The sequence below is a fragment of the Mastigoproctus giganteus genome, chromosome 7, assembly GCF_048544385.1.
Source record: "Mastigoproctus giganteus isolate SK-2022 chromosome 7, ASM4854438v1, whole genome shotgun sequence".
Lineage (NCBI taxonomy): Eukaryota > Metazoa > Arthropoda > Arachnida > Uropygi > Thelyphonidae > Mastigoproctus > Mastigoproctus giganteus.
Window position 1 is genome coordinate 75,706,931 of NC_143581.1, and position 27,788 is coordinate 75,734,718.

Sequence of the window (27,788 nt, forward strand, 5' to 3'; positions counted from 1 at the left end):
GAGAGGGATTAGTAAAATGAATGAAGGTGAGCGAATTCTCACTGTTATAAAGAATTTCAGAACTAGGGGTCGTAAATTCAAACTACAGGACTTGAGGTTTAGATTAGATTGTAGGAAGTTTTCTTTTAGCCAGTGAGTTGTTGATTGCTGGAACAAGTTTCCCTTGCAGGTAGTTGAAGTTGACAGTTTAAATAAATTCAAAGGTCAACTGGATAGTTACCTGCGTGAGGAGGGAAGCACATAATTTGTATTTTCTTATCTGTTTTTTTTTTGGCAGTACAGCAGAAGCCTGTGGCTTCCTTGCACTATATGGCAAATACTATTACTAATATTAGTATAAAATTCAGAAATTGTTGGTACAGTAAATTTGCACAAAAAAAAAAAAAAAAAAAAGGAACAAAATCTTCTCTTCTTGTTTTAGACTCTTCATGACATTAGCAGCAGAAAAGACTAGGCCTAATGTTGGTACAGTAGATTTGCACATAACAGTCTTCAACACATCTAAGGGTGAGGACCTGAGTACTTGGATGTAAGATACACTAGATTGAAGAGCTGTGCTTGGATTTTTAAAAATTGGCATAACATTTAAAAGAAACAAGCAAATTGCATTACTAAAGCCACAGAAGAACAAGAACAGACTTTTTACACAAGTGAGGTTATATGCTTAGAATTATCTGCTTACTTCACCTGTTCATTTCTAAACAAGTGAAGTTTTTTTTTCTTGAGTTCATCAATTTGTCCATTTCCAAAATTTATAGATCATGAACTGGATTTGAACATGAGCCAGGCCACTCGCTATTATACTTTTGAATTTGTTAATTCTGAAAAGTGCTCATATGGCTTTTCTCACCACTTCAAACCTATTCTTTTCAATAGACTTACTAAAAGTTGCCACTGTTCTACCAATCTAGTTACACATTTAACCAAAGACAGCCAACTTTAGAACATGTGTAGGTGCACGTGCACATACACTCTTCAAAGTTGGAATTGTTTAAATCTGTGTTTTTTTCCTTTTAGCACTTCTTTCTGGATAGTAGGTAGTATATTTACAAATATTCATACACTTTCACAGAAAGCATTCAAACTCTATCCTTTCAGTGTAAAAATGAATAACATGACAAGGATAGCCTATTACTACTAAGTTCTCAATGTCCTCTTTTAATACCCTTGTTACTTCAGTTTTTAAGCCTCCCACAACAGGTGCATATCAACACCAAGTGCCAGTGTTTTTTAAAGTAATCCTTCATGCTATTTATGGGAACATATAGGATTCCTTTTTAAAGTATTCCATTATGATCCAATATTTCAGAGCCATTGCTGCCTCTTCTTTCCCTATCTGTAAAAATAAGCAGAAATCCAGAGAATTAAAAAAAAAAAAACAAATCTATTTTCAAATTAGTTTTACAGAAAAGCTATGCTTTTTCAAAAGCACAGAGAAACTGTTTGTAACCAACTATATTATGGCAGTGAGACAGAGAACAGGTCAAATCAAATAAAATCAGATGGATCATCCACTATAAATCCAAAGAGTTGGTAGCTATGCACAGAGTTATCAAGTAAACTGCGATCTGGAAAATGCTGTATAGGACAGTCATAGCAGAAGCTGTGTCAGACTAAAGGACCACAGATTCAGTATGAAAAATGATGCATACCTTTGCAAAACGCATAGGTTTGGTGAACAAAGCAATTTTAAGAACACCTGAGGTACATAAAACATTGTCCAGATATCAATAGGAACAGGAGGAAAGCCACAGCATTTCCCACTACTCCACCTGTACACACTGACAGCACCCCAAAAAACCAAGTGTGCCCAAAAGGTAGGGAGTACACTTGGTTTTTTGGGGCTGCTTTTGTTTTCAAGAAGCACTTTTTTAATGAAATATGGACAAACCATCCAAACTAATCCAGGTACAAAACTTAAATTTTTTTTTTTTTTTTTTTATTATTCATATTTTATTTCTTTGAGATAAAACATATTGAAGTTGATAAAAGTATATATAGTCATAGTTAAATTTTAGGCCAGGTGTGTTCATTCACTTGTTCTGAACCTTGGGGGGAGAGGCACTTGAAATTTATGAAAAATTTTAAGGGAGCTCAAGGTATAAAAGTTAGGGAAACAACCCCTGCTATATATAGAAATTATACCAGAAGCTCCATGTCAAGCTTGAGGAGCAATCCAATAACACCACAAAAGTGGAATATGGGTAGAGAGCACTTGTCTGACTTTTCTTGCATTAGAGAAAACCATCACTCGTTCAATCTGAGGCAACTGCACAAAAGAACCAATGTCATGCAGGAGAGATTTTGAAAAAGTCTCCAATTTCAACCCGAGACAAGTGCACATTCTTGCAGCAGAATCAATGTCTTGGATTGGAGATTTTATAGTCTGGGCCATACACTATAGTCCAGATATCAACAGGAGACGGACGGCAGAGCCACCAACACTGTATTTCCTAATATTAGTGTCATAATGCTGCTCAAGTTTCCCAGGACTAGACGCATGCCTGGTGTAACTAGTCAAAATCCATACAGATATGCCAAGATAAGGCTGAGACCACCAACCAAAATCAAAGGATGGTTCAGCATGATGATGCCAGCAGATCCACCTCATTTTGGTCTTAGAAGATCCACGAAACTTACCACAAGCAGAGCAGCAACAGACTGAGGATTAAGCCATCCCTAGCCAGTTCAAGCAGCAGCTGTTGTTGTTATGGAGGTTTAATGGCACATAAGCTGCTATAGCTATAATGTGCCTATTCATTTATTATATAAAGAGATGAGAACTTTCCATAAAGCCAGAAAAAATTCTGAAGTCAGAAATGATTAAAAAGCCCAGTTTGCCTGAAGAAGTTAAAAAAATTCAGAAATCCCAGAACGCCTTATCACCAATGAGATTTTAAGGCGTTATTGGTTTACAAAGATTAACCAGTGATAGCACGATTGAAGTCTGTCTTGTTTATAGTAGGAACAGTCACTGCGAATATGTTTCACAGTCAGATTTATAGAACAATGTGGACACTGTGGTGGACCAACTCCAGTAAGCAAATGTAGGTGGGTCAGATGGGTGTGACCTATTCTTGCTCTCGAAAGGACTACTTCTTGCCTTGATGTATGGACACTGGAGCAGTAAATTTTCAGATCCTGTTTAAACTGAAAGGATTTATTATTAGTCTGAGAGTGCCAGAGGGCTGTCCATTCTGATAGGCATGCAGCATTAATGATCAATGTATAGTGATCAAAAAAATCCATCCACCCTAGATTTAACCAACATGGATGTTGGTTAAATCTAGGGTGGATGGATTTTTTTCAGCTTTATTGGCCAGTTCATTGCCCAAAATACCAGAATGGGCCAGAATTCAATAGAAAGTGACCTGATGATGGTGTTCTTCAATTTGCAGTAATAAGCTTCTGATTTCATTTAGAACTGGGTGAACTTTATCTGAGGAATTACATAATGCAATGATTGACCTGAGAAAATCAGTATAAATAACAGCTATTAAAGAACCGTCAGAACAGAGATTTTCTAAGGCTAGTTTAATTGCATATAACTCAGCTGAGAAGATACTGAATTCAGATGGGAGGGACACTGAAATAATGGTATTCGGAAACACTGTGGCTGCTCCAACGTTTGAATTAGATTTAGAGCCATCTGTATAAATTGGGGAAAAATCAATATATCGTTTAGTGTGAACTGCATGAAGTTGTTTGACAGTAGATGCCAGTAAAACATATTTTCCCCATTGGCAGAGTTGAGTGTCACACAGCTGTATAGGAAGAGGATCCCATGGTGGTGTCTGGGTGAAAGTTTCTTTTCGTTGTACAGAATGGATGAAAACATTCCAAACCTGTATCAATTCAAGAAGGCAAAGACCAGATGGCTTTACTATGCTAGGTTTATTTCTGTAGAGGGTTTTCTAATGGTGGATTGAATAGGCATGACTGAATGGGATGTGATGCACAACTTTGTATTTTAACAGCATACTTCAGTAACAGTTCTTTCCTACATAAACTTAGTGGAGGCTTGTGAGCATCAATGTAGAGCCTGTGTGCTGGCGATATTCTGAATGCACCAAGTGCAATTCTCAAAGCACTGTGTTGAACTGGATCAAGCCAGCGCAATGCACTCATTCTGGCAGAATCGTAGATGGCAGCTCCATAATCCAGACGTGATCTGATTAATAACTCCAGGGGCTCACATCTGGAAAATATGGGCTTGGCACACCCAGGGTCCTGAGCTGGATATCATTATTCTTCTCTTTCTTGGTGATTCCCTTCCTCTCTCTCTCCCTCCCCAGGGTAACTCGGAAATTTTTTTTTAGCTGGTGCATATAAGCCTCAGGCTTCCTTGCACTATATGGCTAGTAATAATAATAATAATAATGCCCTGCATAACTGAAGCAGGGAGGTACGATCTGCACCACATGTTTGGGCGGATATAGCCCCGAGTATGTTCAACTTTTTTAAACAGGAAGTACGTTTATTTTCAAAGTACGTTTATTTACTTCCAAATAACATCCTAGAAATAGGATGTTATTTGGAAGTTGTTTAGTGATGGAATCTATTCTAAGAGCGAAAAGAGTGGCACTCAATACTGATCCCCGAGGAACACCTTGAATAAACGTTGCAGAAAGGGCATGCTGGTATTGAACTTGAAATGATCTAGTATGTAAAAAATTCTTCACAAATATAAGAAGGTTGCCCCGCAGACCAAGAGCGTAAAGATCTCTAAGTATGCCATGCTGCCAGGTTGTGTCAAAAGCCTTCTCTATATTTATTGAAACCATTACTAGATGTTCGTGTTTTACAAAGGCATTACGAATGGCAAATTCAGCCTTAACCATAAGATCCAACATGACCTGTTTTGACTCTATGATCCAGATGAGTCTACTGTGGACAGTTTTTTCAAGGATTTTGCTGAGACAGCTTGAAGAGATATTGGTCTATACCTATGGGAGTTTGTTGGGATCTTTTCCAGGTTTTAAGAATGCCAAAACAGTAGGGAGAGAGAGAGAGAGAGAGAGAGAGAGAGAGAGAGAGAGAGAGATGATGTTGATATCCAGCTCAGGACCCCGAGTATGCCAAGTCCATACTCACCAGATGTGAGCGCCTGGGGTGTATTGGTGAAGGTGTGGTTGGAAACTTACCAGAAAGCTAATTTTTTTCCTAAATTATTTTGCAGTCAGTGTTTCTGTTAATGCCAGATGCAAAATGGGTCCAGGATTCCTTCTTGGCTTGCCTTTGTATGAAACATGATTCTGCCTTTGACTTCTTATAATTAATCAGATTGGCTGTGGTTAGATATTGCCAAAACAAATTCCAGGCTTTATTTTTTTGCTTTTGTGCATTCCTCATTCTACCGATAATTATAATGCTTTCGGCCTGGGGGATCTGATAGTGGTATTGTGTCTTTGGCCGCATTTAGGAGGTGCGATGTGATGTTATCTCTCACATCATCAATAGGCTTGAGATAGATATTTTCCTCGTCAAACTAGATTGAGGACTGAAATTTTGCCCAGTTTGCTTGGACAGATTTCCATTTGCTGCAGGATTGAGATAGAGGAGTTTGTGCTATCAACATTTTGCATACAATTGGGAAGTGATCACTGCCCATAGGATCATTTATAACATGGCACTCTATGGTCAGACCAGTACTGGAGAACAAATGGAGAGATTTATTGCTGAGGTATGTCCAGTTGGGAGCCGAAAGTGCCAGTGTTGGGTATGGAGAGGTTTAGTGCCTCTAAAAAGTTTTCAATAAGTCAACCCCATCTATCTAATTTAGGAGCGTCCCATAATGGGTGGTGCCTGATACAGTCACCTAATATACAGAGAGGTGGAGGTATCTGTATGAAGAGGTCCTCAAGATCTTTTAAACAGTAAGTATGGTTTGGCTGTAAGTAGATTGAGACTAATGTTATTGGAATGTGGACAGTTATACAAACAGCAACAGCTTTTATTTCAGTTTGAAGTGGCATATGTTTATTTGGGATCTTTGAATTTATCAGGATTGCTACACCACCACCACAGGCAGCATTTGCTGTATTACGATCTCTTCAATAAAGGCAACAGTTCTTTATCGAAGGAGAAATTTGCAAGGTTAGGTAAGCTTCCTGAAGACAAAGGGCAACTGGAGAATATTTTTTAATTAGATCATGGATCTAATTAAAAGATATTCTCTAATTAAAACATATTAACAGAATTAGATAATCTGTGTTGCAACGAAAGCCTCTGCAGTTCCATTGTAAAATACAAGGCATTATTTGTGTTTAATTGATGAAGCTGTATCTGACTGCATTTTGAAGGTGACTGGCTTATGACATTCCGATTTTGGTTTATCTTTTTTGGAGAAAACTGGCCTACCAGTGTCCATTTCTTCTTCAGCATAGATTTCTAAAATAAAATCTTTCTTTATAGATGTGCCATCTGTGTCCATGGTTGTGTCTTGAATATTTTTCATTACATTTGAGTTTGTAATATGGGGTGTGGTAGCACTCATTGGAGGAGGATTGTTGTTGATATTTAGTTTTTAGGAGCATTAGCAACTAAGGATCATATTGCTCCAGGGGGCGCCTCCGTAGCCAGGTGGGCAGGAGCAGCAGTGCTTAGCACATGCTTCTTGATTAGCCGGGGTTCGAGCCCGTGAGCCACCAAATACGGAGGATGCGGAAAGGTCAGGGAATGACCACCGCACATCTCCGGAGCAATATGGCCTTAGTTGCTAATGCTCCTAAAAAAAAAATCAAACAACAACAAACATTGCTCCAGGGATACGCGATGGTCATTCCCTGACCTTTCCGCATCCTCCATATTTGGTGGTCATGGGTTAGAACCCCGGTCTAATCAAGAAGCATGTGCTACGCACTGCTGCTCCTACCCACCTGGCTACGGAGGCGCCATTGTCAGAGGAGATGCCGCTGATATTGTCAGAGGAATATTATTTGCTTGGTCTGAGAGTTTGGGTTGTTGTTTTTGTACCTTTGGTTGTTGTTCAGAGAGGACATTTCTAGCCCAATCAGAAATTGATTTATTAGTAGGAACTATGACATCAGTTTGTGTGGAGACTGTTTGATGCTTCTTTTTTTACAGCATTGGCATAGGTCATATTTTTGGTTATAGTAGGTGCAACTAGTTTTCTTGCTTCTTGGTAACTGATTTTGTTCTCGACCTTGTATTTTACCATTTTTTTTTCCATTTTTCACAAGTTTTGGAATATGCAGCATGGTCACCTTTGCAGTTTGGACACATCATTTTTGTAGTCATACAGTCACTTTGTATGTGATCTGAGAACCCACAATTGGAGCAAATGGGAACTCCTCTGCTAACATCTTAAAGGATTGGGAATGTATGGACAGATTTGGCAAAGTAAATAACCTGCTTTTACAGAGGAGGGTAAGTTGGGTGTATTGAAGGTGAGAATAATATTTCAGGTTGGTATAAGTTGATTATCTTTTTTGGTCATTATACATTTTGCTTGAATTACATTTTGTTCCTGCAGCTCTTGGGTTATTTCTTCTTATGTGACATTTAAAAGGTCCCAACTGGATATGACACCCTTAGATGAATTTAGGGTTGCGTGAGGAGATATTTTTACTGGAATGCCAGCAAAGTTTGTAATCTGTAAAAGTTTCTCCGAATGCCTGTGGTTCATAGTTTCCACTAATAGGTCTCCTGATTGCAGAATCTCTTAACAGTCTTAGGAGATTCTGCAATACCTTCCAGATGTTTTCTATTACGAAAGGAGACAGTTTGATCATAGGCTGACTAGTGAAGGAGTGGAAAATTAAAAATGATGGGCAGGTTTGCTCCATCTGATTAGTCTTCTGTCTCTTAGGATTATCATTTCCTAAGTCGTGACTGGAGTCATGGTCAATGTAGGTTTTCTGTTCTTGAGCTCAAAGGCTCTAAGGGTGGATAATTATTTTTATCCATGATGGCTCCTTTTGGCCCTAGGGGTTTCTTTAACAACCAGGTTACTGGGCCTGCCACAGGGAGGCAGGAGCAGTGCCAAGTGTAGAAGGTAGTACGGTTAGTAAGGTAGCTAAATTAAAGAAAAAGGTGCTTCCTTCTTCTGGGCTCTCTTCTTATTTCTTTTAAGAAATTAGAACTACTTAACAGAAAATTTTAATTAATACGAGAGAAAACAAAGGAAAACTCATTTTCTGGGGTGAAAAACGCTCTATAAATGCACAATAATCGCTTTCCCACAGAAACACTTGCTATCCGGGGCCACAGCAGAAGCAGAATTGGTTGAGCCATCTTTTCGGTCTGAGAATGACATGAATCTAATTTGAGTCTACTGTGTCCAGCACATGGTCAGAACATTGTATTGTGTTCTTTATTCCTCTGTGCAGTAGCAGCACTTGCTGCTTTGTTACAGGATTGTAGGACAGCTTTAGTACAACCTTGTAAGTTGGATATCCAAATAAAATTTTTTTTGTGTTGTTTTGCATCTGATGGTTTTGAAAGGGAAATAATGCAAAGATGTTTCATTTGGCATTTTAAATGAAAATTAATTATTCAAATTAATTCCCTAACACAGTGAAGTGTACATTGTCACCTTCACTGTACTGTATACATACACACATTCACATTTTCAACTAAAATATTTCATTGAATATAGCAGTAGTTTTAAACCTTTTTTATGAGTAATGGAACATTTTGGAATAAGTAATAAATATATGGTGGAACACCACATTATTTGGGAAGCAACCTATACTATAGAGAAGAAATTATACCAGATATTCCTTGTCAAGCTTGAGGAGCAATCCAGTAACACCACAAAAGGGGAACATGGGTAGAGAGCACTTGCCTGAATTTTCCTTGCATTAGAGAAAACCATCACTGGTTCAACCTGAGATAACTGCATATCTTTGCAAAAGAACCATGTTATGCAGGAGAGTTTGAATCAGTCTCCAATTTTATATGGTTGAATACCATGTATGGTATTTCACAAGGCAGAGCCCAAATCTATAAGCCTTATTTTTCGTTCATTCACTTTCAACACAAAAAATCGTCTCCATAATTAAAAACAACTAATTAATCACAAGATAATTTGTTTTTTGTAGCAAATATGATATAACAAGTATATTTTATTTTTATTTTAAAATGTGTAAAAATATTGAAATGTTGATATCAGCATTTCTGGTGCTGTAGTCATAAAAAAAAAAAAAAAAAAACCCCAAACAAACAAACAAACAAACAAACAAAAAAAAAAAAAAAAAAAACGGTTAATATAAAAAAAGCAGAGCGTATACATGTACAGGTAAAACAGCATATAATTAATCAAAAGCCGAGAGAGTCCTATTTGCTTGAAAAACCAGAGGGTATATGGTGTAAACCAGCCTTACCCAAACTGTGGTCCACGGACCCCTGGGGGTCTGTAGAGCAGTTCCAGGGGGTCCGCGAAATAAATACACAAATAATGTGTATTTATTTTCTTAACAAATATACTGACAAAATCACAATCAGTCATTAAACATTACTTATTTTCGATACGATTAGTATATATAATTGTATACATATTTCAAATTATTCATTCTATGTATAGCATGAATAATTTGATGCTATACATAGAATGAATAATTCTATGTATTTATCATCAATTAGCAAATTTATTTATCATCAATTTATCATCTTTATTTATCATCAATTAGCAAACTGATGATAAATAAAGTTATTATTATGTATTTGTATAAAAATAAGAATAAAGTTGAGTTTTTTCACACATTAAATTTTGAATTTTCTTTTCAGAAAACTCACTGTTCATACTGGGTTTTCTTTTTTGATAGGGTCCACCAAACTTGTTTTGATTTTTGATAGGGTCCACCAAACTTGTTTTGATTTTTGAAGAGATCCGTAAATCTCAGTAGTTTGGGAACTGCTGGTGTAAGCTATTGTATATATATATATTGTCCTGTACAACCCTGAACATTCACGAAATGCTTGTGCAATTCTTGTGGAGCAAGTTTACTAGTTGAAAAACACTGGAATACAGTGTTAAGTTTGTAACTTTATAAGAAATTAGAATCAAAAGCATTCTTTAAAAATGCAATATTTAATCTAGTTAAGAAGTGTAGTTTTAGAATGGCATGTGTGTGCACTATTATGTGACAAATTGCATTTGTTATAATTCTTCAATTATTATAGTGGAATTAGGTTAATCAGTTACTTGTTTGTACACCTTTAGAATATTTGAAAGTAGTTAATTATATCTCATAATGTGAATACCTTCACAATGAGTTGCCATAGTATTGCACTACCCTGAATAAGTAACGATTCACCAGTTGAGAAGACTACTGTTATTTATTCTCAGCGGATACCACCATCCAGATGGCACCATTTTGAAGCTTATTGGCTTCTCATTGGTGGGTGGGTAGGTACCCTGGTTGTTGAGATAGTGACAACCCAGTTATGAAGTATAACTCCACAATATGAGTGATGCCTGATGGTGTGCTGTAGTATAGACTATAGAGTATTTTAGGGCAAGAGCCTCATGCTATGTGGTAGAATGACTAATGTATAGGTTAGTGCAATTGCATCAGTTTTTTTTTTTTTTTTGCCACTGATTAGAAGCCAATAAGCTTCCAAACGGTGCCGTCTGGGTGGTGGTATCTGCCAAGAATAAGTAACATTAGTCTTCTCCACTGGTGAAACGTTACTTAGTCAAGGTAGTGGAATACCATGGCAACTCGTTGTGAAGGTATTCACAATATGAGATATAATTAAAAACTTTACTTTGGTAGATGGCTACGAATTAAACTGCTGCAATTGCACTAATCTATACACTTGTTTGTACTTTTTAATTCTGAAAGTTTTCTGAGAATTATGTTAGTTATAAAGAAACTAATGCAAATTTCAGAAAATATCTTTTTAAAATCTTTATGAAAGTTAGTCAGGACTGATATGGAAGAATCAGCCACAAATCTTAAATCAGTTTAGGTTTAGTTATATATAATGAATAAGAAAGATATAGGTACAAATTTCAGCTGAAAAATAGCTGCGTATCTAAAATAATCACATTTGTTAATTCTTTTTATTCTATTTTTAAGTTTTTTTTATAATCATATATAAAATGAATACAAAATATGAAATCAGATTTTATTTCTCTCTCTTATCATTTTATGTGTGCTTAACTACTGTTTCTAATGAACCACAAAGTGCAAGAAAGATATACAAAAGAATTTAAGAGATGTGCAAAGACCATTAAATTTTTTTTTTTTTTTTTTTGCAATATCACAAGAAAATTATGTTTTTTATTGCTGAAAACAAAATAATATCTTTTTAAGTCATACTGTAATGTTATAATGACATATTAAATGTGGATATATTATTTTTAGTAATGTTTATCCTCCCCCCAAATCTGCTATTTTATGTTGATTTCTATTTCCCACTAATATCAAAATAATCAGCTCTTAATTTGTGCAGTTCTCCCCCCCCCCATAACAAGGGATGATCTTGATCCAGTTTTGTTAACACTATTTAAATTTTATGTACAGCCACTAAAGAAAATAGTGGAAATACATGAGCAGGATTCCCAACAACATTTCCTTTTATATACATCTTCTAGCATATAAGTTCTGCTATGCTGTCAAAATATGGAGTTCTTATCCTTGCAATCTAAAGCTTTTCCAACAGAATTTTTCTATATTTGTGCTAGTATTTATATATTGTACATCAATGCAACTAAAAACTCGCCAAGTGAAATATTCAATTGACCAAAAGCAATATTATAAAATATATTACTAATGTCATATGAACCCTGAGTATAATACATTTATTTTATTTTAACATTTGTTTAAAGGTACTAAATTTTGACAAATATTGGCTTGAATTATACAGTCAATAATGCACACAAAACACAGAATTATAAAAGATGGTGTTACTTTCACACCGGTTATTTGTATATATATAGTTTTCATCTCATGAAAAAAAAAAATAATAATAAAATAAAATAATAATAAAATAATATAACAACATTTTAAATTTTCTGTGAAAGCACTTTAGCATATGTCATACCATCTTTAGATGTTTTAGTTACAGCAGATGAAATTTCAGTCTGTTGTGATTGTGTAAAATATAATGGAAATGGAACATTATCAACTGATCTTGATGTAGAAGGTAGGGTCTGTGTTCTTGATGTTGTTTGCATATCAGTTGATAGCCTATCTGAATCAACAGAAGTATCAATTTCTTCTGAATAAAGTTTTTTGTAAAGTTCATTTGCTGTTGATGGAATGGTTATGTTTAATAAAGAATTTTCTTGGTTTCTCTGGTCAGGAAACTGTTCTGAAGTGTATAAACAATGAGAATGATGAGATGACTTTTCAACCGGTGCACAAAATGGTTGTTGCACATCCTGTAACCGCTCATGACAGTACTCAACAGGGGCAGGTGAATAACCTTCCAAAAAAGGATTATGCCTGTCTCCTTTATCAGAATTAAAAATATCGGGATTATTTTGATCCAATGCTGGTCTTGTCTCATTATGGCCTAAATATTTAAATTGTTGTTTACTTAAACACTGTGGCAAATAATTGTCAAATTCTAATCTTTCTTTTCCGCTATTTTTCACTATTCTATTCTCACTGGCTGTGCTTCGTACGTTCTGAGCAGGGGTAGAAAAACTACATGCCCATTTTTCTTCATTTTTTTTCAAAACACAAAATTGTGAATCACCAATGTTTAAAGTGTGTGGTTGTGATAAGGGTGGCATGCTATGTAAATAAGTATGACTTGTTCCAGATCCTCCCACCATTCCAACTTGTGAAGGGTCTGTCATATTAACAATGTTTATGCTTCTTGATGGCATTTCAAAGTTTTGCTCTGTATTTAACATGCTAGGACTTTTTTGAAATGCACTTCCATTAGAAAGAGCATTACTGTAGACATTCAGCTGTATTTCTTTAATATAATCCTGATCTCTTCGAATAACACTTACAAGTCTTGCAAACCTGTTTGCAACAATTGTACCTTCTGAAACCAACAAATAATAATAAAATCCTTTTTGTTGTTCAAGTGAATTCATAAATGATCTTATATCTGTGTCAGGTGGCAAAATTTTTTCTAGGAGTGATAACCTTTCTTTAAGAGAAGATTGCAACTGACTAAGAGACATCTGATTTACTGGTGACATATTCAGTCTCGTTGAATTAAGGCATTCTCCTGGATTAACATTATGTAGTGTGGTTTTTTCACTTTCTATATGATGCTGCTGATGGTATATAGTTGAATTCAAAAGGGAACAAGAATCAGGAAAAAAGTTTCCTTTATTATGAGGAATATTCACAGGAAAATTATTTGCCTCAAACATGTTATACACAGAAGGTGAAGCCCTGTGAATATTATCCATAATGTTCTTGGCAGAAGCAGGTACTTTATTTTCACATGCTGTTGCTGCAATACCAAATTTTTTATTTTGTTCTGGTGATAAAGAAACTCTCCATATATTTGATGAGAATGGCATAGAATTTGAATTTAAGCTCTGTTCACAGGATAAATTATTCTGTGAGAGGAAGTTATGACTACTGCTGATGAATTCTGAATTCCTCTGAAATATGCAAGACAAAATATCATCAACACCACATACATTGTCATCTTCACTTCTGACAGAAACACTGTGGTTTGTTAAACCATTCTGAAGTTTTATTGAATTCTCCTTTGTCATGCTGTGGGATTCCATAATTACAGACTGATGCATAGTGCCTTTCTCCATATCATGAATTATGCCTATTTGATCTTTTTGCATTCTCTCTTCATTAACAGTTGTATTCCTGCATTCAGTTAGAGTCCTATCCATTAATTTACTAGCTTGTTTTGAAGTTGGAACATGAATTTCAAGATTCCTTAGTTTACGTGTTAAATTATCTTGCTTTGCATGCACTTCATCAGGTACAGTATCTTTAAATAATGATTGATTATTTTTGACAGAGGATGTTACAGACCATGAAGGTGACACTATTCCTGTTGATGGTTGGCTGGGTGGTGTAACTTGTTTTGTATAAAATCCAGGTCCCGGGGAAAACGCAGATGGCAAGACTGCAGCTCTCTGAAAGGCAACCATAGGCGAAAAGTTCTGAACAACAGAAGTATTAGGAAGCAACAATGGTGCTATATGTGTTAATCCAACAGGTGGACAAGAAACTTGACCTACTGGCACAGGAACAGGTTGTATTTGGGCTCTAGGAATGGCAACTTTCGAAACAGCAATATTAGATCTTCCAAAGCTTCCAAAAGGAATTACAGGGGAGGAACGAAAACTAAAGTTTCGTGGGAAAAATTCTGGAGCTAACGGATTTAAAGCAAAATTATTTCGCAACTCTATTGCACCTAAGGTAGCTTGCACTGAATTCCATGTCATGCCAAAAAGGCTGTTTTCTCTGTCACATATCTTGATAAATTTTTCCCAGAGCTTCCTAAAAATGTAATATGAAATATATAATATTCAAGTAATAATAGTAATTTATAATATACTTTCTACAATCAAACATAGTTAAATTTTAGAAATGCACAAAACTATATAAAATACATGCTTTCAAATTTACTGGATAATGTAGTAGAAATTGGTAACATATATGCAAAATTTTTTTTCTTCTTTTTTAAATCAGGAGTCCTTTTGTTAATAGTAAGCCACATTTAAAATTCAAATTATTTAAAGATCCTTCATAAATATAGGTAGATTATGAAAATAAAAACTGCCATGAAAATTCATCATAAGCACCATAAAGAACTCTTTATTTAAACGTTAATTCACATGAACACATTCTTGAAATTTTTAGAAGTTCAATCCCTTATCTGTCAGAATTGCTACCCAATAGCATCTGTTGTTTGTTTGTTTGTTTTTTTTTTTTTTTTTTGTTATTTGGTTTTTAGGAGCATTAGCAACTAAGGCCATATTGCTCCGGGATATGCGGTGGTCATTCCCTGACCTTTCCGCATCCTCCGTATTTGGTGGTGACGGGCTCGAACCCCGGTCTAACCAAGAAGCGTGTGCTACGCACTGCTGCTCCTTCCCACCTGGCTACGGAGGCGCAATAGCATCTGTGCACTGTATTATATTTGTATTGAATGCATTATACTATACAGGTGACCCCCGCTTAATGCTGATAATTCATTCCATAAAAACAGAGCGCTAAGTGAATCTGCGCTAAGTGAGCGCCGCATTCCCATAAGGTAACATATGTATTTGTGAGTTGCGGTCGATGCCACAGGATATTTCCTAATCAATAATAAACGGTAGTGAAAAGATGCACAAATGTCGGTCAAAATATTTAATATTCAAATATTTGTACATATAAAATATTCTGCATTACATACGTATATAATTATGTGGCAACTACTTACGTATCAAAATTAAACTTAAAATTACAATTAAAATCAGGAAAAATGTGTCGATTTTGGGTTGAACTTTGGCCCTCTTCTAAATAAACTAAAAGAAGTATTAATTTTAAATCCCCCACAGCGTTACCACCCAACAATAAAGACAACCGATCCTTCGCCACTTTGAAACCTGGCATGTTTTTGTCTTCTTTCAATATGAAACTTCTTTTAGGCATTCGTTTCCAGAAAAGTCCTGCTTCATCTATGTTAAAAACTTGTTGAGAAGTATAACACATAATGCCCCTCTTCAATAATTTTAACAAGTTCTTTTTTGAAAGTTTAGGCTCCTTCTGCTCTTGCGGCTTCTCCCTGGATTTTAAATCTATTCAACCAGCCCTTACTAGTTTTAAATGGTTCCACATTTTTTTTTTTTTTTTTTTTTTTAGGTGACTTTTCTTCAGATCATCATATTGGCTAATCTCTCTCTCTCTCTCTCTCTTTTTTTTATAATATTTAACTAGAAAAGAATAGCGAAAGCTTAAAATTTAACTTAACTGAATTCTGCACTTGATATTATCTTCAATAAAATTAGTTAACATCTTTCCATTTCAATCCTAATAACCGGCCTACCACTAGTTGCTTGCAGTGGAACACTATCTTTTCCCGCTGCTAAAATTAATTCTTTATTTTTTTATAATTGTTCTTACAGTTAAACTTGCCAGTCCTAAATTATGGCACACATTTGCTTGTCGTTGACGGAAATCGATTCGCTTCAAAACGTCTAATTTAATTTTCAAGTTCAGTCTTTTTCTTACATTTATAGTCTTCGTACTGCGCCCAGACGTTGCTTTTTCATTCTTATCGGCCATTATTAACTCTTCGAAAATTTAACTGCGTTGGTTGCATTAATTAAGATACAATGTTCAAGTAAACTGTCCGTTACGCACGATGTCCAATACTGTACTGAGTGATGACTAGACATCGGATAAATGCATATAACGTAAATATTACAAGCAATATACTTGGATCATTTTTTAAAATGTTGATCTCGGAATACGTAACAAGTCACTGTACTGCAATTAAATTAGCGTGTGAGAAAATTTCACTGAGCATGGGAAACGTTTTAATGCAGTTTTGCTATTCATTTTCAAGCTATCGACTCCATCAAACGAAACGATTTCGTTAAATATGCCAAAAATGCAATCTGTAAAAGAGCGTTATAGTGATCTGTGACAGCATTATAGTCAGATAAGGGTTAAAATATAAGAACAGCGTTATAGCGAATTGGCGTAAAGCGAACCGCGTTACAACGGGGGACTGCTGTACTTGAATTTAAACTTCTAATTCTTTCTGCTGACAGCTACAATGATTTCTTCACCCTGTCTGTTTAGAAGGTTCATATCTGTGTAGAACTTAAGTAGTTTCAGTAAATGCTTTGGATTAGTATTAGTAAAGAAGATTCTGGGGAACTTGGCCCTTGGATGCGTTAGGCAAAAAAAAAAATAAAATAAAATAAATAAATAAATAAAATAAAACAAACCCTATGCAATTCATGTCCTTTATTACATTCTTCCCACCACCAAAATATGATTCACATTCTCCTTAAACCACACAGTACTGTCAACTTAAAATTCCCAGGAAGGCAGCTTATTCCAATGGTCACACATCAAGTGGACAGAAATCATGGGTTACCTCTACCTAGTAACAGCCAGGCCCACCTTCCACCCAGATAGGGGCAGTCACACGGCGAGGTATTGAATCCACTAGTTCACGAAAGTGTTCCACAGCTATTTCCATCCATGCTTGCTGCACCGCTGTCCACAATTCCTTATGGTGGCCTAGCATCCTGTGCTGACTCCAGAAGGCAAACTGCTCAACAACCTCCATCGGAAGCTATTTGTCAAAGAGGAAATAACCATCAAAGCATTACACAGCAGGTCTTTAGGGACTTCCCCCAAGGATTGGTTCTGGGTCCACTCCTGTGGAATCTCCTGATGGATGGATGATTTCCTGTCTATTGACTTGGGGGGGGGGGGTTGGAGGCCTGTTTGCAGGCTTTTGCCAATAACCTCGCTCTCACAGTCTCTGCTAACTCTAATACACAGCTGGAGACCCTGGCCAACTGTTCCCTCTGAATTCTGCAGGACGGTGAAATTCCATCATCTGAGGATCTCCTCGACTAAGTCCAACTCCATCCTTCTCAAAGGGACCCTGACCATTACCAGACTGCCACAAATTAAAACAGACAACATTACAATCAAACATTCCAGGCAACTCAAGTATTTAGGAGTGGTCCTCGACTCCACGCTCTCCTTTAAACTGCACTTACAGTATCTTTGAAAGAAGATCAGGAATTATACTGCCTCAGTATAATTCCTGAATCAGGAATCAGGAATTATACTTGCCTCAGTGGACTGGGTCTTCCTCTGGGAGACCCAGGCCACTGAGGCAAGTGCACTCTGTCACTTTTCTAAAAAGCCATTTTCATCCAGGCCATATCCTATGGCCTCAGGTATCTGGTTCACTAAGGTGACCACAGTAATGAACAAAAGGATCCCCTAGACTCCACCCAGAGAGCCATACTTCTCACCATCACCTGTGCCTGCTGCATGGTAAGTACTCATGCCCTCCAGGTCCTTGCTGGAGTTCTTCTCTTAGATTTGGAGATTATCCACTTTGGAATGTGGGATACACCACTGACCCAGCTAACAACAGGAAAGCATAAAACCGACAGTTTCAAAACTACCTGCACCAGGCAAGGTAAAACAGATGGGCAACCTCCTCAAATGATGATATCACCTGGAAATTTATTCCCAATGTTGACAGAGTGCATCCAACCCCCCCCCCCCAAATGGTTTTTACCAGGACTTTGTGACATTCTTGCTTACTGGATATGGTTCAATAAATGCCAACCTCTCCGCTACAGGAGTTACAAAAGATCCAACATGCATGTGTGGAGGACTTGAAACTTGGTTACCATATTGTTTACGACTACCACCGGTATGAGGATCTCCACAACATATTCATTGCGAAGATCAGATACATCCCTAAGAACCAGAACCATCACATACTGGATACTGTAGATGAATATAGTGCCTTTTCTCACTTTGAGTAGAACAGCTTTGAGAAGCAAAAAAGCTCTCATAGCTCTAGTGCTCTAGTTACTGTACGTCTTACGGGGCCATGAGGTGTAGACTCTTCAAAGAAAAATGGTCCGATTATAAACTCTGCTGTTAATCCACATCATACCCTAACCTATGGACTTTGTAGTGGTTTTTTCATGCACTGCAGATGGATAAGAAAGTCCCCATATTTGGCAGTTTTGTGCATTTACAGCCCTACGAAGAGTGAAATACCCCATCAGACTATAAGATCATTCGAGTCCATGTATTGTCAAGTTCCCTACGAGCCAGAAATCATAGAGCAAAGTCTATTCATTGTTGCTGATTACAAGACCTTTAGTTCTTGCAGTATGTGAACCTTGTATGGGAACCAGTGTAAAATTATTTGAAGCACTTTACGTACAGAAGACCAAGGAAAGTTCAAGTCTCTTGACACACCTCTTGCACTACTGACTGGTAGTTTTTCACATTCTGACTTGGAGGCCATTGCAACTGCCTTCATCCACTACCTCCGTTCTAATATGTGGTCATCCGCTGCCTGGAATTACACCTAACTCCCCGGTCACTTCAAATTTCTTTACTAGTTTTCGAAGACCCACTGATGTCAAAGATCCTTTTTGCAAACCTTTAAGTTTTCGATATTCACGTGCTGCATTAGTGTTACTATTATTGTGGTAGTAAAAGAGCACATTCCTTTTTTGTAAGAGCTATAATGGTTATTGACGGCGACATTGGCCTTTCTGCTTTTATCTAACAGGATTTTATTTGCGTAAGTAGTATGTCTTGAAGAAAATGACAACTTTTACATATGTGCAGCACTGTTTTCCCTCTGGTGGTGGAAATTTGAACAATTTTTTATTTTTCTCTACAAATCGCTTCCTCATACCCCAAATGACATACCCACCGATTTTCACAGTGCTAACTCTAACTATTTTGACACCAGGGTCTCCTGAATAGGGAAATTTATTTTATAACCACCCGGTATATGTATAAGTATAGTGCGAAAGCATCAATAATACATAGCCAAATCTGAATGAACAGAATATTAGCAAAGCGGAATATTGTTTTAAGTTATATCTCGTATTGTGAATACCTTCACAACGAGTTGCCATGATAATGCACTACTTCGAATAAGTAATGCTTCACCTGAGGAGAAGACTAATGTTACTTATTCCCAGATGGATACCACCACCCAGACGGCACCGTTTCAGGGCTATTTGGCCCTTCTTTGGTGGATGAGTAGGTACCCGAGTGATGCAACGCCCTAAACGCTTTATACCACCCGGTATATATATCTCATATTAAAAAAATATGTTATATGACAGTTATTATAATAATATAGTTATAAACAAAATTACAATTCATAATACAAATTATATATACTTATATAATAATTTTATTCTGTATATAGAGGTACTAAATAAACATCAATTATACATCACCACAAAATTAAAAAGATACCATACAATGGAAGGTATTTAAACACTTGGTTGACAACTTTTCAATAAGATTTGTGCCTGGTATGATTTGCAGATCTTTTTGCTTTTAGCTGGAATATTGGAAAGACATACTCTCATTTTTCTCCCCCAATCATTTGTAGTCTTTCCCTCTTGTTAGATTTTTTAGTGGTAAGCACACAGAAAATGCAAACTCGCATAGGTAAGATGTAGAAAATTGCAACAGAATTACTACACCTTTTTTTGAAATATGAGGATATTCATTCTTCATTTCTATCCAGAATTCCACGATAGTTACTTCTTTATGTTTTAATTTCAAACTGCCATCATTATATATTTCAATTAACTGAAGTGCGGAAATTTGCCTTTAGCCAGCGGGTGGTTGGTTGGTGGAACAGACTTCCATCCCTTGTTGTGGAAGTTGATAGCCTAAATAAGTTTAAGGCTCAGCTGGACAGGTATTTCGAACGAACAGAGGGGTGAAGTGGAAGTGGTTTTTTTTTTTTTTTTGGCTGATGCTGCATAAGCTTGCTTTCTTCCATCAAATGCCTCTACTAATGCTAATGCTAACTCGTCCTGAGCTCACAATGGCTTGAAACTGATGTAATAAATAGGTTCCTCAACCAGTCATGGTCTTTGGTATGTAAATTTGGAAAATAGTACTGAATATTTTTTTCCAGTGCTACAAGATGCTCAGACATCAATGGTATTATTTCTTTATTCTTAGTTGTAGCAAAGTGTGGAAACATATTCACATTGCTTCCCTTCACCATGGTGACCACAAACTTCACTTATCTCTCAGAGCTTTGATTCTGTCACTTGAAGATAAGATATTTTCAACTTTGCCTTTCATACCTTGTTTAAAGTTTCAAAGATATCAACTAAATATGACAATTAGGCATACCAATTATCATCTGCAAATAACATACAAAATTCTTCTTGCTTTTCAATGGCAAAGAAAGAATGAATCTCATCCTTCAGTTCAAGTACTCATGACAAAACTTTGCCTCTAGAAAGCTAGTTATTTGGTTTTTAGGAGCATTAGCAACTAAGGCCATATTGCTCCGGAGATATGCGGTGGTCATTCCCTGACCTTTCCGCATCCTCCGTATTTGGTGGTCACGGGCTCGAACCCCAGTCTAATCAAGAAGCGTGTGCTATGCACTGCTGCTCCTTCCCACATGACTACAGAGGTGCCTAACTGAATGAGTATTTTGCATCTACATTCACACAAGAGGAGTTATTCAAGGAGGAGTATGCCAGAAGTTTATCAAACTCTGACAGGGAGATAAGTGATTTTGTAATAACTGAGAGCAAAATGGAGGAGAAATTGTTGAAGTTAAACATAAAAAAGGTACCTGGGGTGGATGGGATCTATCCAGCTATATTAAAGTAGGCAGCAAGGGAAGTAAGCAAATCCTTAGTTATGACAGCATCCTTAGAGTCATGGGAGGCCCCCATGGACTGGAGATATGCAAATATATTCCCAATTCAAGAAGGGGGTTCAAAGAGTGACACATATAATTATAGACCTGTTAGTTTAACTTCTGTTCTGGGGAAAATAATGGAGTCACTGGTTAAAGAGGTGATACAGGATTACCTAGACAAGACTGCAGTAATAGTTCAGACACAGCATCGGTTTATTAAGGGGAAGTCTTGTCTGACCAATTTTATTGGTTACTCCGATATGGTCACAAAAGAACTGGATGCAAAAAATAATTTTGATATCATATACTTGGATTTCAGGAAACCTTTTGATACTGATGCACATGGAAGACTGCTGTACAAATTGGAGTGGTATGGCATTAACGGCAAGTTACTGCAATGGATAAAGGGATGGTTGAGTAGAAGATGGCAGAGAGTAGTAATACAGGTCGACCGTCACTAATCCGGCAGCGTTGAGACCTGTGGAGTGCTGGATTAGTGAGTTTGCTGGATCACCAGTGGTTATTGTAGCACATACAGTTTACCCAACAGCTAGCCACCTCATCCTACCTTTAACACAGTGACTGCCAAGAAAAAAATTCCCCTGGGGCCAAACAATATTTAGCAAATAATTTGATTAGTAATTCTAAGATAAATATTGTAATTTCAGTGTTGTTGTTTTTTCACTTAAAATATCAAAAAAAAAAAAAAAAGAAGTCTTTTATGTCGAATGTATGTAGCCCAATAGGTTACTTTATTTCTTGAGAAGCTGTGTCGGCCACATACGTGTGACGCTATTACGCATACATATGAAGGTCGTTTGTGATTAGTTTATTGCACGCGTGGCAAGCGCTGCAATAAAACTAATTGCGATAAAATAAACTCTCAAACGTCGCAATAAGTTTGTCAGTATTGTTAGAGACCCGATATTCTTCCTGATGAGGTAGAACATGCGTTGAAGAAAATGAAGAATCGGAAAGCCCCGGGGGAAGATGAAGTTACTGTAGAGTTGATAAAATTGGGCGGAAGAGACATAACACAAAAACTGGCAAGGCTCTTCAAAAAGTGCATTAGAAAAGGTGTGATGCCTAAGCAGTGGAATAGTGCAATCATAGTTTTGCTGCATAAGAAAGGAGATAAATCAGAAATTGGAAATTATAGACCAATTCGCTTGTTATCCCACATCTACAAGTTGTTCACAAGGGTCATTACTAACAGATTAGAAAGAATACTTGACAAGAATCAAACGAAAGAGCAAGCTGGCTTTAGGACAGGATTCTCAACTATGGATCACCTTCACATAATATCACAGCTAATGGAGAAAGCAAATGAATATAAAACACCATTATGCCTGGCATTTGTGGATTATAAAAAGGCATTTGACTCCATACAGCATAAGGCAATGTTTCGGGCACTGGAATACCATGAAGATTTCAATCACCAGCTGTTGAGACATACACTGCTCAACAAAATTAACAGAATGCATAGAAAACATGGTTTAACTTGTTCAGCTTGCAGTGAAACGGGACAAAATTTGCTATGGTGGTATACCATAGAATAATGATGAAATGTAGAGATGGCAAGAAACTTTGGACAGCTATAAGGGGCATATATAGGATTTGAATGAGAATCAACAAAAAGGTCACATTAGAAAAGTTGATACAAGATGCTCAAAAATATGGTTACGTGGTTATACAATATGGTTAGAGCCACAATACCAAAGAAATAGAGGAAAATTTTAATCAGTTTTGCAGAGTTAGTAAGGATTTTGGACTAAAGATGAATATGGCTAAAACAAAAGTAATGATGAACAAGTATGCCACAGAAAGGGATATAATGATTGAAGGAGCAGTAATTGAAAAGGTGGAGTCATATACTTATCTGGGACAAGTCATCAGCTGTAATAATGATAAATGGCTGAAAGTCAAGAGAAGAATAAATTTTGGATGGATAGTATTCAGGAAATATAGTCACATACCGAGGAGCAATATCCCAATTTGTCTGAAACGTAAAATAATGAACCAATGTATACTCCCCACCATGACATATGGAAGTGAAACTTGGGCACTCATCAAAAGAATGGAAGAGAAGCTGAGAACTACACAGCGAAGAATGGAACGAATTATATTGGGAATCAGACTGTTAGATAAGAAGAGAAACACATGGATTAGGCAGCAAACTCAAGTAAAGGACATTCTTATCAAAACTAAAGAACTAAAATGGTCTTGGGCAGGACACATAGCTCGAAGACATGATGACAGATGGACTAAGAAAATAACAGAATGGTACCCAAGAGGAGCTAGAAGAAAACCTTGAAGACAAAGGCGGAGATGGATAGATGAAATTCACGAGTTTGTGGGTAGTAAATGGATGGCCAGTGCTGGAAAGTTACTGGAGAGGCTTTCATCCTGCAGTGGATTGAAAATGGCTGATGATGATGATGATGATGACGATGTTAGAGATTTTGTGAAAACAAGTTCATTAGCGCGCTGTATTATCCATCATATTGTGTTGTTTTTCCGCAAGTTTGTACAAGTGTTGTACAAGAACTGAGAGAAATTGCTGGAATTTACAAGTAAACTTCTCACAGACACACTGCTGTCGAGTTTTTTCAGAGGTTCAACTTTATCTGTTATGGAGAATGTATGGTGTTTGCGCTTTACACCATGAGAGATATTTCCTTTATGCACTGGAACTATGGATGGGGTTAAATGTGAGCAGGTTATAATAATAAAAGCAGAAAAACAAGTGCGAATTGCTTGACAGTGTTTACGAGTTCGCGCCAACAGCTGATGCTGCAACCAATGCCACCAAAACAGTAGCGGCAGGTCAGTGTGCTGACCTGGAAATTTGAAATTACGTTCCTGAAAATTATGCCCGAATTAGTTGTGGAACCGGATTACCAGTGATTGGATTAGTGATGGTCGACCTGTAAATGGACATTGTTCTATATGGACTAATGTTATTAGTGGAGTCTCCCAGGGTTCGGGTGCTGGGCTTGTTGTTTTGTGTATTTATCAATGATATTGATGAAGGTATATCAGGTTTAATGTGAAAGTTTGGAGATGATACAAAGGTTGGCAGGGTTGTTAATGACATAAAGACAGTATGCTACTGACACAGGATCTAAAAAAGTTAGGCAGATGGGCCGAGAAGTGGCAACTGAAGTTGAACATTGACAAATGCAAAGTACTCCATATGGGTAACAGTAACCCAAGAGATGTACCAACTGTGTGGTACTACACTCAGGGAGGTGGAGAATGAAAAAGATCTGGGGGTAATTGTGCAGTCAGATATGAAGTTCTCTGAGCAGTGCAGACAGGCTGTCAGAGCAGGTCATGGAATTTTGTCAATGATATATAGGAATTTTTCTAGCAGAGACAAGGTGATTATCCCTTTGTATAAGGCAATGGTCAGGCCACACCTCGAGTACTGTATACAGGCCTGGAGGCCTCATTTTAGGAAGGATGTAGAGTTGGTAGAACGATTACAGAAAAGGGCAACAAGATTGGTGAGAGGAATAAAGGGGGGTGCTTACAAAGAAAGGTTTAAGTTCTGCAAGTTGCAGCAGCTGTAGACTAGGCACATGTGAGGTGATATGATTGAGGGGTACAAGGCCTTGAATGGCTTGAGCAGGTTGAATGCTGAGAATACTTCTGCTTGCTCAGACTAAGAATCTGAGGGGGGGCATAGATTCAAATCAAGGAAAGACAGTTGTAGAATATATGCACGGAAGTTTGCCTTTAGCCAGCGTGTAGTTGATTGCTGGAACAGACTTCCATCTGTTGTTGTGGAAGTTAATAGCTTAAATAAATTTAAGGCTGAACATTTGGAGTGACCAGATGGGTGAAATGGGAAGTTTTTTTTTTTTTTTTTTCAACTGATGCTGTATAAGCTTGCTTTCTTGCATCATATGCCTCAACTAATGCTAATACTAATATTTGTCTTCTTTTCTTCATAGCAAACTTGTCCATCTTACTATCAAGGGTACTTTACTAACAGAAATTTGTGTTGGCGATGGGTCATTACGGTATGTAAGTAAACATATCAGCTGATTATTCAATAATCTCTTTAGGCGCCTCCGTAGCCAGGTGGGCAGGAGCAGTAATGCGTAGCACACACTTCTTGATTAGACCAGGGTTCGAGCTCTTGCCCACCAAATACGGAGGTTGTGGAAGGTCAGGGAATGACCATCCCCTTATCCCCAGGCCGGATAAAGGGTGAGGGGTTGGCGTCAGGAAGGGCATTCAGCCGTAAAAATTTAATGCCAAAACAATAAAAAAACGCTGACCCCATATATATATATATATATACAATGGGAAAAAGGAGAGGACAAAAAAAAAAAAATCAATAATCTCTTTAGTCATATTACTGCAATGAAAATTAATACCAGTTTTTTCTGTGTGTGCATGTAATTTCACCACTGGGCAATTCTACATAGCTTCGATATACTGTTGACCGGGGGAAGATATTCTTCTGCCACTCGATATCTATAGAACATCCTGCTACAAATGCCAAATGCAAAACTCATTGTTGGGGCTGATGTTAACTGCAGGTCCCCGGCCTAGCACAGCCAAATTCAAGATCGCAGATGAAATAACCAAAGTCTTGAGGACTACCTGTATAACAGCAAAGGTCATTCTAAACAAACCTAACTCTTGCCAACTTTCTCCGGTACCCTGTGGGAATCTACCAAAGATGTGACCTTAGCCTCTAGCCCAGTGCCTTGCAGCCTGGACAGTCCATGAGGACTGGACCACCTCTGACCATAGGGTACTGACCTTCCAACTACACCATTCACTAGTCACCCACCCAACCACCCATCCGCCCGCCCAACCACCCATCCGCCCGCCCAACCAACCAACCAACCAACCAACCAACCAACCAAGAAGATATGCTCTGAATAAGGCTGACTGAACCTTTTTAAGGAGAAACTGACTAGCGCAGCCAGCCAATTCAATCCTAGCAGCCTCAGCCCAAACCAGAATCACTGTGCAATTACACAGCTCATCATTAATGCGGCAAACAAGGATATCAAAAAGAAGATTCACCCCTGGTGGTCTCCTGAACTCCAGGCTCTTAGACACAAAGTCATTTAGCGATGAAAACACCATCAATGTGCAAGGAGAACATGGCCTCCAGAAGAAACAGAAGCTTTACTGCAGCAATATTGAGTGATCAGGAACCAGTACATCACAACAATAAACAGCGCAAAAGGCATTCATGGGAAGCCCTGCTAAACACTGAAGGGAATGCCGACCCATGGGGAGTCGTGTACAAGGCAACCACTAACAAGCTCCCCAGAGGCGAGGTCATATCAACCACAAAATTACCAAACGGACTTTACACCAGATCATATCAAGATACTGCCAACAATATTCTAGACGCTACATTCCAGCAGCATGTTGACCCACACACAACGGAACAGCTATAGCTCTGCACGGAAAATGAAACATATCACACAACTGCAATTGAAGAACCCTGCACTCCAACTGAGCTAACTTAGCTGCATCTAGAATCAGAAACAAGAAGGCTGGGGTCAGAGACATGCTCGATCCAGAAATCGACCAGAAAGCCATTGAACTTATTCCTACTACCATGCTCAAACTGTTAAACCACTGTCTCCACCAAGGATTCTTCCCCACACACAGTGGAGGACTGCAACTTAGACTTATACTGAAGAATGCAACCAAGCCACATGATCTGCCACAATCTTACCATTGTGGTAGATCAGTCCATTGCACTGCTTCCAGTCTTCAGCAAACTTCTCGAACGAATGATCTCCCATAGAATAGAAGCCCACTACAATGATGCTGATCTCTCCTCAACTTACCAGTACAGTTTCTGGAAGGGATGCTCTACGGTAGATGCACTGGAAACAATCATTGAAGCTGCTACCAACTGCAACTCCAAACGTTCTACTAATCTCCATCTACTTTACTGGTGCTTTCAATTTCCTCCGGTGGCCCAGCATTCTGGGAAGGCTCCGGAGGGCAGAAGTCCAAGAAAACCTGTATAGATGCATCCAGACCGACCTACCTCCAGGACCAGAGTTGTCATGTCTGCTCCTCACTGCAGTGTCTCCAGACCAGTCTTTAGGTGAGGCCCTCAGGGGTCTGTCATGGGGCCTGTCCTCTAAAATCTGGTGCTGGACGATTTCTTGAACACCAAACTCAACAATGTACAGACCTAGGCGGCGTCTCCGTAGCCAGGTGGGAAGGAGCAGCAGTGCGTAGCACACGATTAGACCGGGGTTCGAGCCCGTCACCACCAAATACAGAGGATGCGGAAAGGTCAGGGAATGACCACCGCATATTCCCGGAGCAATATGGCCTTAGCTGCTAATGCTCCTAAAAAAAACCCAAATAACAATAATAACAAACAGACCTAGGCCTTTGCAGATGACCTGGTCATGCTCTTTTCTGCCGATAACAGAGCCAAACTGGAAACAACTGACAACCAGGCCATC

The 27,788-nt window shown here is 37.8% G+C and overlaps 1 protein-coding gene across 1 annotated transcript in view; it reads right to left on the reverse strand.

Annotated features, from left to right (window-relative positions):
• Positions 1 to 11,977: 11,977 nt before the first annotated feature.
• Positions 11,978 to 27,788, reverse strand: part of Helz (Helicase with zinc finger) — a 509,821-nt gene continuing 494,010 nt past the window's right edge. The window contains exon 16 of the mRNA XM_090378353.1: positions 11,978 to 14,411. Within this exon, the coding sequence (XP_090234479.1) occupies positions 11,978 to 14,411 (2,434 nt within the window). The remainder of the gene's footprint in view (positions 14,412 to 27,788) is intronic.